This window comes from Trachypithecus francoisi, unplaced genomic scaffold (assembly GCF_009764315.1).
Source record: "Trachypithecus francoisi isolate TF-2019V2 unplaced genomic scaffold, Tfra_2.0 Contig00133, whole genome shotgun sequence".
Classification (NCBI taxonomy): domain Eukaryota; kingdom Metazoa; phylum Chordata; class Mammalia; order Primates; family Cercopithecidae; genus Trachypithecus; species Trachypithecus francoisi.
In genome coordinates, this window is record NW_022680484.1 from 205,986 (window position 1) to 218,421 (window position 12,436).

Genomic DNA, 12,436 nt, shown 5'->3' on the forward strand with positions numbered 1-12,436 from the left:
GCCTCTTAAAGGACCCCTGCGCTGCCTCGCGGCGGGGGTGGGGGTCGGCGCGGCCGCGCGCTGGGCTAAAGCTCGAGCCGCGCTCAGGTCAGGTGCAGGCGCAGGCGCGCCCCGCCCCACCGCCCCCCCCACAGGGCGAGCCTCCACGCCTCCGCCCTGGGAGCCGCCATCTTGCCACTTCCCCTCGCCCGGCCGTCCGCGGGCGTCAATAGCGACTTTCAGCACAAAACAAAGATGGCGGCGGCAGCATCTCGGAAATGCCCGGATGAGAGTGCTAACCCCTCCGACGCGCTCGGCCCCGCCCCCCTTGGGAATAGTCTCTCCGGTCGCTGAAGGGACGCACGCCCGAGGAACTGCCTTTAACTGGCAGTGGGGACAAGGGAACGTTGGTGGCCGGGGGAGGCGAAGAGCCACTGCAGCCGTGCCTGCGGCCGGGGAGCGAGCGTTTTCCCGCCCTGCACACACAGCAGCCGCAGGAGGCTGCCCGAGGCGCGCCGCGGGGGAGCCGGGGGCGGGGCTAGAGTGGGAGGCGACGCAGGCGAGCGCCGGTGCCCGGGGGTGGAGCCTCTGCCGGCTCCCAGGCCGCCCGTCCCGCCCTCGGGCGCCACCACCTCCGCCCGAGCCGCAGCAAAATGAGCCGGGCTGCGCGCCGCAGACCGCCGCGCGCTCGGCCGCCCCCACCGCCGAGAGGCCCACAGTCGGGCCGGTGGCGCCCGAGCCGGGCGGGCGGGCGAGCGCGGGAGGCGTTCGCGTCACCTCGCGTCACCTCGCCCCGCCCGCTTCCCAGGCCGCGAGTCCCGCCCTGCGCGCAGGCGCACCGGCGCTGCTTGGGTCCGCCCTTTTCGGAGATTTGAATTTTCCCCAGCGAGGCGAGTGAGGCGAAATACCCGTATGGTGATCGCGGGCCTTTTCGCGCCAATACTGTAAGTGCTTACCGCATCCCCGGGAGGTGGGTCCTAGCCTCGCCCCCACGTTCCGCCTCCTCCAGGAGGCTGCCCGGGCGCGGCGGCGGCGGCGGCATCATCTTCTCTGCCACGCGTAGGCTGCAGCGCGGGGACCCAAGCTGCTGCCCGCGAGCGGCAGTCGCCAGTAGAATTGGACAGACAGGTCCTGTGAGAACCTATGGCTTTTGTTGTAAACGTCTAGAAGTTCAATTAAATTACAAGATCTACCAGATCTACCGGCGGGCAGAATTATTACTTTGAAGTTACTGAAGTTATGCGTCCTGCTGGAAGACCTTGTAATTTAATGCGTTTGTAAAGAAGCACATATCACCGTCTCACACATTTTCAACAATATTTTTAAAGTCACCTGTCAACATATTGCATGAATTTTGTAATCCTCTGTGTTTTAGTTCATGCAGTTGGAAGTATCCATTTGAGAAGGGACAAAGAGAAGAATTCCTGCTTGTCTGGCTGTGCCACCACCTACTCTTTGTGACCTTGGATAGTTACCTCACTTCTATGTCCCCAAGTCTCCCACCCATAGTAAATAAGAAAACTAAGGCCTGACGCGTTGGCTCATGCCTGTAATCCCAACACTTTGGAAGGATGAGGTGGGAGGATCGCTTGAGCCTAGCCGGGGCAACATAGCGAGACCTGGAGGCATGGTGGCACACGCCTGTGGTCCCAGTTACTTGGGACGCTGAAGTGGGAGGATGGCTTGAGCCAGGGAGTTCAAGTCTGCAGTGAGCTGAGATCACGCCACTGCTCTAGCCTGGGCGACAGAGCAAGACCCTGTCTCAACAAAAAAAAAAACCACACACACACACACAAACAGCTGCTGGTTTCCAAGGGCCTTGCCTGGAATCAGTCCAGAAGCCAAATTAATGTTATTGATGTCCCCTCTTATCCACAGAATGCAAGGAAGGTCATGCGGGGGGGACATAACTAACTATAAATGCTAAAGGCCTGGAGGTGACAGTGTCTGCTGTTTAAATGTGTGCAGGAGAGTCTGGGGCCTTTAGCCAGGAGACTATCAGGCTTTCCAGGGCTTCCCTGAAAGACCCCAGACCCACGGGCCAGTGCTGTTGAGGTGTTGGCCTTCCCATGCCAGGAGCTGGGGGAAGCTGTGATGAGATTTGAGTGTCACATAATAAGATCATGGCAATTCAAAGGTACAGGGAAGCTAGGCTATAAGGTAACCAGCTCGGTTTTCCTGGGGGTCTTGGACAGGTGCTTTGATTACATTGTCACTGTCAGCCTGTACCCTGGGTCAGGTAGACTGAACCCCTGTAGCCGGAAAGAGGAGTTGCTTTCCATGTCCTTCCTGGAGTTCCTCCTTGATCAAGTTGACAGTGTTTGACTCCTGTTCCAGCTCTCCGCCCTGCTTACTGGCAGGCAGGAGGGTCAGGCTAGCACCGGTGCCATGGAGCCCTAGGTGGGTGCAGGGAAGGACCTGTAGACGTCAGGCGGGGCCTCAGCTGGTGTCTCAGCTGGAGTCAGGAGCTGAACGGGGAAGTGCCTGAGAGGAAATAACAGCTGAGTCAAGGGCAGTGGCCAGGCGCAGTGAGCAAAGGGCTTTCAGGACAGAGCTGAGCCTGAGGAGCTCACAGGGCTGGATGGGGATGGCACTTTAAGTCTGGCCAAGACTTTGGGACATGATCCAGGGCATGGAATGGGAAGCTGGTCATGGAAGGGTGGAAAGCCAGGGCAGACATGATCCCATCCAGGACTGCTCAGCAAAGATGCTGAGGCTGCTGTATGCACACTCCTGGACCCAGAGGCTTTTTTGACTGAGAGGAGGGTGCAGGAGGAGTTCGGGTGCCCCATGCTGAGATGACAGGCTTGTGTGAAGCAAGGACATATGGAGTGATAGTGAGGGCCAAGCCTGGTGGTCCTCCTCAGCAACGGAACTTCAAGGCAAGAAGACTGAGAATGAGGCCCAGGAGGATGCAGGTGGGCCCCAGGACCTGCCTGAGAAGTGAAATAGCAAACAGGACTGGTAAAAGGGAGCAGAGGTGCTGGCTTTGTACTTTAATGTAATTGAATTGAAATTGAGCAGGGCTTCACTGGGCACCTGAGGAAGAGCAAGGAATCAGACCCTTTCCCACCCATTTGGGGCCTAAATTGCAGTAGAGCAGATGGACATTGCACCTCAAAAATAAACAGTGCTTGTCACATGAATCATTTGCAAATATTTTCTCCTATATTGTCTCTTCATTGTTGATTGCTTCTGTGCTGTGCAAAAGCTTTTTACTTTAATATACTCCCATTTGTCTGTTTTGTTTTTGTTGCCCATGATTTTGGGGTCTTAGCCATAAAATCTTTCCCCAGACCCATATCCTGGAGCATTTCCCCATTTTCTTCTAGTAGTTTTATTTTATTTATTTATTTTATTATTTGTATTTATTTATTTATTTACTTATTTTTGAGACAGAGTCTCACTCAAACCCAGGCTGGAGTGCAGTGGCACAATCTCAGCTCACTGCAACCTCAGTCTCCTGGGATCAAGCGATTCTCCTGCCTCAGCCTCCCAAGTAGCTGGGATTACAGGCGCATGCCACCACCCCGGCTAATTTTTATACTTTTAGTAGAGATGGAGTTTCACCATGTTGGACAGGCTGGTCTGGAACTCCTGACCTCAGGTGATCCGCCCGCCTCAGCCTCCCAATGTGCTGGGGTTACAGGTGTGAGCCACCACACCCAAATTTTTTTTTTTTTTTTAAGACAGAGTCTTGCTCTGTTGCCCAGGCTGGAGTGCAATGGTGTGATCTCGGCTCACTGCAACCTCCTCCTCCTGGGTTCAGGCATTTCTCCTGCTTCAACCCCCCCGAGTAACTGGTATTACAGACGTGCACCACCTCGCCCAGCTACTTTTTGTATTTTTAGTAGAGTCGGGGTTGCACTGTGTTGGCCAGGTTGGTCTAGAACTCCTGACCTTAAGTGATCTGCCTGCCTGGGCCTCCCAAAGTGCTGGGATTACAGGTGTGAGGCACCCCGCCCAGCTCCACCACAGTGGCCTCTTCTAGTAGCTTTCTAGTTTGAGGTCTTACATTTAAGTCTTGAATCCATTTTGAGTTGGTTATTGTGTGTGGTGAGAGATGGGGTCTAGTTTCCATTCTTCTTCACGTGCTTATCCAGTTTGCCCAGTGCCATTTATTGAAGAGACTGTCCTTTCCCCACCGTAGGTTATTTGTGCCTTTGTACTACTTATAATAGCTAAGATATGGAAGCAATCTAAGTGTCCATCAGTGGATTGATATGTAAAGAAAATATGGTATATACACATGATGGAATATTATTGAGCCATTTAAAAATAAACTGTTGGCAGGCGTGGTGTTTCAAGCCTGTAATCCCAGCACTTTGGGAGGCCGAGGCGGGCAGATCACCTGAGATCAGGAGTTCGAGACCAGCCTGGCCAACATGGTGAAACCCCATCTCTACTAAAATACAAAAATTAGCCAGGTGTGGTGGCGGGGGCCTGTAATCCCAGCTACTCAGGAGGCTGAGGCAGGAGAATTGCTTGAACCCGGGAGGCAGAGGCTGAGGTGAGCCAAGATTGTGGAACTGCACTCTAGCCTGGGTGACAGACTGAGACCCTGTCTCAGGAAAAAAAAAAAACAAACAACTATTGGCTGGGTGCAGTAACTGACGCCTGTAATCCCAGCACTTTGGGAGGCCAAGGTGACAGGATCGCTTGAGCCTAGGAGTTTGAGACCAGCCTGGGCAATATAGCAAGACCCTATCTTTCAAAAAAAAATTTAAAAATTTGCCAGGCATGATAACATGCCTGTGGTCCCAGCTACCTGGCAGGCTGAAGTCAGAGGACCACATGAGCCTGGGAGGTTGAGGCTGCAGTGAGCTGCAATCACACCACTGCACTCAGCCTGGGAGACAGAGCGAGACCCTGTCTCAAAGAAATAAACTGGTAAGATAAGTCTTGTTATTTGTGGCAACATGGATGAGCCTAGAGGACGTTATGTTAAGTGAAATAAGCCAGGAACAGAAAGATAAATATTTTATGTACTAATTCTTATGTAAAATATTTTAAAAATCAAGCTCATGGAAATAGAAGCATAGTGGGTGTTAGAAGCTGGAAAGATGAGAGAGTAGGGAAAGATTCGGAGGAGTCGGATAACAAATACAAAATTCCAGCTTCATAGCATGAATGGATCCTGCTGTTCTGCACTGTAGGGTGAGCCCTGTTAACTATAATTTCTTGTGTATTTTCAAAAGACTATAAGAAAGGATTTGGAATGTTCCCAACACAAAGAAATGATAAATGTTCCAGGTGATGGATATGCTAAGTACCTTGTTTGATCATTATACATTATATACATGTATCAAAATGTCACTCTATATGCTATTAAAAATAATAAAATAGGCTGGGTACAGTGGTTCGTGCCTGTAATCCCAGCACTTTGGGAGGCTGAGGTGGGTGGATCAGTTGAGGTCAGGAGTTCAAGACCACCCCAGCCAATATGGCGAAATCTCATCTCTACTAAAATACAAAAATTAGCTGGGTCTGATGACTCCCGCCTGTAGTTCCAGTTATTTGGGAGGCTGAGGCAGGAGAATCACTTGAACCGGGAGGCAGAGGTTGCAGTGAGTCGAGATCCTGTCACTGCACTCCAGCCTGCCCCACAGAGCGAGACTCTGTCCCAAAAAATAAATAAAATGGGCCAGGTGTGGTGGCTCATACCTGTCATCCCAGCACTTAGGGAGGCCGAGGCAGGTGAATCACAAGGTCAGGAGTTTGAGACCAGCCTGGCCAACATGGTGAAACCATGTCTCTACTAAAAAAAAAAATACAAAAAGTTAGCTGGGCGTGGTGGCAGGTGCCTGTAATCCCAGCTACTCAGGAGGCTGAGGCAGGAGAATCCCTTGAAAACGGGAGGCGGAGGTTGCAGTGAGGCGAGATCACGCCACTCCAGCCTGGGCAACAGTGCAGACAGTGCAAGACTGCGTCTGAATAAAAAATAAAATAGGCCAGGCACAGTGGCTCATGCCTGTGATCCCAGCACTTTGGGAGGCCAAGGCAGGTAGATCATGAGGTCAGGAGTTGAAGACCAGCCTGACCAAGATGGTGAAACCCCGTCTCTACTAAAAATACAAACATTAGCCAGGCTAATTTTAGCTGTAATCCCAGCCACTCAGGAGGCTGAGGCAGGAGAATCACTTGAACCCAGGAGGCGGAGGTTGCACTGAGCCAAGACCACACCACTGCACTCCAGCCTGGGCAACAGAGCAAGAGTCTGTCTCAAAAAACCAAAACAAAATAAAGTAATAATAAAATAGTGCTAAGTGGTCTACATATACAGATACCTTTTTTTTTTTTTGGAAACGGAGTCTCATTCTGTGGTCCAGGCTGGAGTGTAGTGGCATGATCTCAGCTCACTGCAACCTCTGCCTCCCGGGGTTTGAGCGATACTTCTGCCTCAGCCTCCCAAGTAGCTGGAACTACAGGTGCAAGCCATCATGCCTGGCTAATTTTTGTATTTTAATAGAGATGGGGTTTTGCCATATTGGCCAGGGTGGTCTTGAACTCCTGACCTCAACTGATTGATCCACCTCAGCCACCCAAAGTGCTGGGATTACAGGCGTGAGCCACCGTGCCTGGCCCCTTTTTTTTTTTTTTTTGGAGAAGGAGTTTCACTTTTGTTGCCCAGGCTGGAGTGCAGTGACACGATCTTGGCTCACTGCAACCTCTGCCTCCCGGGCTCAAGCAATTCTCCTGCCTCAGCCTCCCGAGTACCTGGGATTACAGGCGTGTGCCACCACGCCCAGCTAATTTTTTTATTTTTTGAGATGAAGTCTTGCTCTGTCGCCCAGGCTGGAGTGCAGTGGCACGATCTTGGCTCACTGCAACCTCCGCCTCCTGGGTTCAAGCGATTCTCCTGTCTTAGCCTCCCGAGTAGCTGGGATTACAGGCGTGTGCCACCACGCCTGGCTAATTTTTTGTTTTGTTTTGTTTTGTTTTTTTGAGATGAAGGCTCGCGGTGTCACCCAGGCTGGAGTGCAATGGCACAATCTTGGCTCACTGTAACCTCTGCCTCCTGGGTTCAAGTGATTCTCCCGTCTCAGCCTTCCAAGTAGCTGGGATTACAGGCGTGCGCCACCACGCCTGGTTACTTTTTCTGTATTTTTGTAGAGACAGGGTTTCATCATGTTGGCCAGACTGGTCTGGAACTCCTGATCTCAAGTGATCTGCCTGCCTCAGCCTCCCAAAGTGTTAGGGTTACAGGCATGAGCCACTGTGCCCGGCTTATTTTTTTGTATTTTTGGTAGAGACAGGGTTTCACCACGTTGGCTAGGCTGGTCTCAAACTCCTGACCTCAGATGATCCACCCACCTTGACCTCCCAAAGTGCTAGAATTATAGGATTATACGTGTGAGCCACTACGCCTGGCCTTTTTTTTTTTTTTTTTCTGAGATAGGGTCTTGCTCTGTGGCCCAGGCTAGAGTGCAGTGGCATGATCATAGCTCACTGCAACCTCCACCTCCTGGGCTTAAGAGATCTTCCTGCCTCAGCCTCCTGAGGAGCTGGGACTATAGGTGCACCACCATGCCTGGCTAATTTTTATTTTATTTTTTAAATTTAATTTTATGTATTTTGTGTAGAGACGGTCTCACTTTGTTGCCCAGGCTGGTCTCGAACTCCTGGACTCAAGCAATCCTTTCACCTTGGCCTTCCAAATTGCTAGGATTACAGATGTGAGCCACCATGCCCAGCTACATATGCTTTTTGGCGTATAACAGGGTAATGTCCAGATAAACCATCATAAGTTGAAAATATTGGAACTGGACTTTCAACTTAAGAGGGGTTTAGCTGGGTGCAGTGGCTCACTCCTGTAATCTCAGGACTTTGGGAGGCTGAGGCAGGAGGATCACTTGAGGCCAAGAGTTCGACACCAGGCTGGGCAACATAGTGAGACCCTGTCTCTACAAATTTTTAATTTTTATTTTTTATTATTATTATTATTATTATTTTGAGATGGAGTCACGCTCTGTCGCCCAGGCTGGAGTGCAGTGACGAGATCTCGGCTCACTGCAAGCTCCACCTCCCGGGTTCACGCCATTCTCCTGCCTCAGCCTCCCGAGTACCTGGGACTACAGGCGCCCACCGTCACACCCGGCTAATTTTTTGTATTTTTAGTAGAGATGGGGTTTCATCGTGTTAGCCAGGATGGTCTTGATCTCCTGACCTCGTGATCTGCCCACCTCAGCCTCCCAAAGTGCTGGGATTACAGGCGTGAGCCACCATGCCTGGCCCCAAAAATTTTTTCACAAAAATTAGCAGGGCAAGGTGGTGGTATACCCCTGGTCCCAACTACTTGGGAGGCTGAGGCAGGAGGATAGCTTGGGCCCAGGAGGTAGAGGCTGCAGTGAGCTATGATTGTGCCACTGCACTCCAACCTGGGCAACAGAGCAAGACCTCCATGTCTAAATAAAATACCCAGGCCACGGCACCAGAAAGCAAGGAAGAAGCCACGTGGAAGCCCCCCTGTTGCTTCTTCAGGGAGGCCAGCAGAGAGCACCTGGGGCCAGGAGGCGGCATGCCTGGGTTTCTGCTCCTCCTCACTGTAACTTTCAGCCAAGTCAAACTTCTAGAGTTTCAGTTTCTTTATCTGTGAAATGACGGGGCTGGCACAGATGGTTTCTAAGATCCCCCCAGGCCTGGAACTTCTAAGCCATTAGGTCAAAGATGAGCTAACCGTGCTGGGCACGGTGCTCATGCCTGTGAATCCCAGCACTTTGGGAGACTGAGGTGGGTGGATCACTTGAGGTCAGGAGTTCAAGACCAGCCTGGCCAACGTCGTGAAACCCCATCTCTACTAAAAATAGGAAAGTTAGCTGGGCATGGTGGTGTGCAAACCGAGGCCCAAGACAGTTAAGGTACAAGATCACATGGTTAGTCGGTGGGAGAGCCAAGGTTTGAACAGTCTGGCATCAGCTGACCAGGAACTGGAGCCCACCCTTCTTTCTCCCTGAGCTCGCCTGCCTGCCCACCCTCTTGAGTGCGAAATTATTAATATGGAAGGGAGAAGAGCTTTAATGATTGGAGTCATTTTCAGAGCATTAAAGCTGTTCTCCCTTCCATATTAATGTGTTTCTCAGCTACTAGGCTCACTCACAGCACCACTGGCCCCAAAGCAGTTGACAGTGAGTGATAATTAAATTGTCTCTCTGGTTCTGTGACTGAAGGAGACGGAAGGCTTTATGGTGGCCTGAGGAAAGCAGGTGATTTGGAGCTTGGCACTTCAGGAGACGGCAGGTGAGTGAGCCAGGGAAGCTGGCCTAGGAGGCCTACAGGTCACCCCCTTGCCTCCTGGCCTGGTGCTTGAGTGGCAGATGGTGAATTCTTCTCCTCCTCCCTCCCCCACCTCGTGTCAGAGGCCAGAGCTCGGGCTCCATCTAATGGTCTCTGGTTCAACTGGGTATTCGGTGAAAAGGGCTTCCGGGCTGGAGACGTCCGCTTTGATAACACCCCGGCATGGGAGGGCACGTCCTAAGTTGTAATGACAGAGCTAGGCAGGTCTTCTCTGTAGATGCAGTGGCTTTAAGGAAACTAGGACGAGGGGCAGGATTTTCTTAGGTGCCAGGAGAAAGGGGCGGTAGAGGATTGTAGAGGCCACGCGTGAGAGAGCCAGTGTGCGGTGGCTTCACTCCGGTTTGCTTCTTCCTGTGAATATGGTTGGTAGCTCCTGAGGCCGGGGGTCAGGAACATGGAGGCGGTGCTGGGGACGGTTTGTTTTCTAACCACACTCCTTTTGTAACCACAAAGGAAAAAGGCAGAACGTTCCTCCGCTGGCGCCAGCCAATCAGCAGGACTCCTGCCTTCCTTCGGGGCAAGGTCGCAGCCTCTGCCTCGGAAATCACGGGGCTTCTTCCTGCTGGCTCAGCTTGGAGGCCCAGAGTGTTCTGCAGAGGCTGCGTATTGAAGGCCGCTCTCTGAAGCTCCCTGCCCCAGGTCACGCCGCCAGTTCCAGATGAATCCGGAGTGGGGGCAGGCCTTCATGCACGTGGCCGTGGCCGGCGGCCTCTGTGCTGTGGCCGTGTTCACAGGCATTTTTGACAGTGTCTCCGTGCAAGTGGGCTATGAGGACTATGCCGAAGCGCCGGTGCCTGGTCTCCCTGCCTTCCTGGCCATGCCGTTCAACTCACTGGTGAATGTGGCCTACATGCTACTAGGGCTATTCTGGCTGCACAGGGGCGGCACGGTGGGGCCGGGTCCCCGCTACCTGAAGGACGTGTTCGCAGCCATGGCCCTGCTCTACGGCCCCGTGCAGTGGCTGCGCCTGTGGACGCAGTGGCACCGCACCGCCGTGCTGGACCAGTGGCTCACCCTGCCCATCTTTGCGTGGCCCGTCGCATGGTGCCTCTACCTAGACCGCGGCTGGCGGCCCTGGCTGTTCCTCTCCCTTGAGTGCGTCTCCCTGGCCAGTTACGGGCTTGCTCTGCTGCATCCCCAGGGCTTCGAGGTCGCACTGGGTGCTCACGTGGTGGCCGCTGTGGGGCAGGCGCTGCGCACCCACAGGCACTATGGCAGCACCACCTCGGCCACCTACTTAGCTTTGGGGGTGCTCTCTTGCCTGGGCTTTGTGGTCCTCAAGCTGTGTGACCATCAGCTCGCACGGTGGCATCTCTTCCAGCGCCTCACAGGCCACTTCTGGTCCAAGGTCTGTGACGTGCTCCAGTTCCACTTTGCGTTTTTGTTTCTGACGCATTTCAACACTCACCCAAGATTCTGTCCCTCTGGCGGGAAGACGCGTTGAACTGTGGGAAGAACCTGCTGAAAACTGACGACCCCCGGCATTGAAACGGACTCTGAGATGGCAGCGTGGTGCCAGTGTTGGGCATCCTACGTGTGATGATACTCACTGATCACACAAAACTGCCCTTTCCTGAGAAGCTACGGGCTTTGGTGTGGAGGGATGGAGTGCTGTGATCTCGACAACTTACTTTCAAATACATAAAGCAAAGATCTTGGCACAAGGGATGTGGGTGTTCCTGATGTAATTCTCATAACTTTTCTGTAGTTTGAAATGTTTCCAAATAAATATTGGCAAGGGGAGTGGAAATGACACCAAGAGGCCCCTCGTGCTCGTGGGTGGACAGAGCGACCGTCTGGAGTATCTTTGGGGTGTCAGCTGTGGGTGTGGACTGGCCGCAGCGAGGCAGGCCAGTCAGTGGGGTACCAGTGAGTGTCCTTAGAGGTGGCTGAATTCAGGGAGACTGAGTCACACTAAATACGTGCCCAGCAGACTGACGGGGAAACCACTTAATTACCGCCAGGACATCTGTGACTGTTAACTGTAGGCAGGTCACGTGAGAGCCACATCACCTCAGATCATCTGTGGAACCAGGCAGGGTGTGTCCAGATGAGGAAACACACAAATGTCAAAAGTTGAACTCTCAACAGAAAGTTGCTTTGTGGGTCTCCCCTCGGAGCCGGGGTGTGGCTTAGATGTCCTTAGTGGCTACAGTCTGAACAGTCCCCATGTGCCCATCACCCAGGTCCTTGTGAACCGATCTGCTGACAGTATCGCCAGGCAGGGTGCTAGAGGTGGCACGTGCTTCTCATGCAAGCAACAGTTTTTGAGCCCTCGAGCCCCAGGCCCAGACTCTAGTTTGTGGTGAGGATGCTGGGTCATCCTTGGCTGCAGCCAGAGAAGCACTGAGGACTCCATGCCACCCTCTCTACTCCCAGGGCAGTCCTTCTTCCTGCCGGTCACTATGTTACTTAGAGGCCTGCCTCACCTCCTTTCATCTGAAGGCATCTGGTCTGTAAAGGGGACTTCCTTTTTTCGAGACAGAGTCTTGCTCTGTCACCCAGGCTGGAGTGCAGTGGTGTGATCTTGGCTCACTGCAACCTCTGCCTCCTGGGTTCAAGCGATTCTCCTACCTCAGCTGCCGGAGTAGCTGGGATTACAGGCACCCACCACCATGCCCGGCTAATTTTTGTATTTTTGGTAGAGATGGGGTTTCATCATGTTGGCCAGGCTGGTCTCTAACTCCTGACCTCAGGTGATCCACCTGCCTTGGCCTCCCAGTACTGGGATTACAGGCATGAGCCCCTGCGCCTGGCCTATAAAGGGGACTCCTGAAGAAAGCTAATGTCATTTAACTCATGGGCTCTTCATCCCAGACTCCATAGTCTTGTCCCTGGAGCCTTAAGTACTGAGGAGGGTCTGCTTTAATCCCACAAATTAAATGGAGAAGTGATCAGCTCCAAAGGTGAGGGCAGAGGAGAGAGGATGCCCTGTCCCTGCCAAATGGCATCTCAGCATGGGCCACCCATGTGCACCTGCTCAGTGCCCTCAAGGTTGGCATTTGGCCCATGGCTGTGATGACTGAGATGTTTCTGGAACTGGGCACCTGGGCTGGATGTTCTGTCCTGGCTGGCTGAGCACATCGCCACCAGTTAAGGACCTGGGGCAAATGGTAGGGCCTGACCCAGGGCTTGGGGCCTGGGGGCAGGGCATGTGGTTGGC

General features: G+C 53.0%; 1 protein-coding gene across 1 annotated transcript; it reads left to right on the top strand.

Annotated features, from left to right (window-relative positions):
- Positions 1-658: 658 nt before the first annotated feature.
- TMEM187 (transmembrane protein 187) lies at positions 659-11,062 on the top strand. Its single transcript, XM_033177686.1, has 2 exons — positions 659-923; positions 9,727-11,062. The coding sequence occupies exon 2, from the start codon at positions 9,932-9,934 to the stop codon at positions 10,715-10,717; it is 786 nt and encodes a 261-aa protein (XP_033033577.1). The 5' UTR covers positions 659-923; positions 9,727-9,931; the 3' UTR covers positions 10,718-11,062.
- Positions 11,063-12,436: the final 1,374 nt, after the last annotated feature.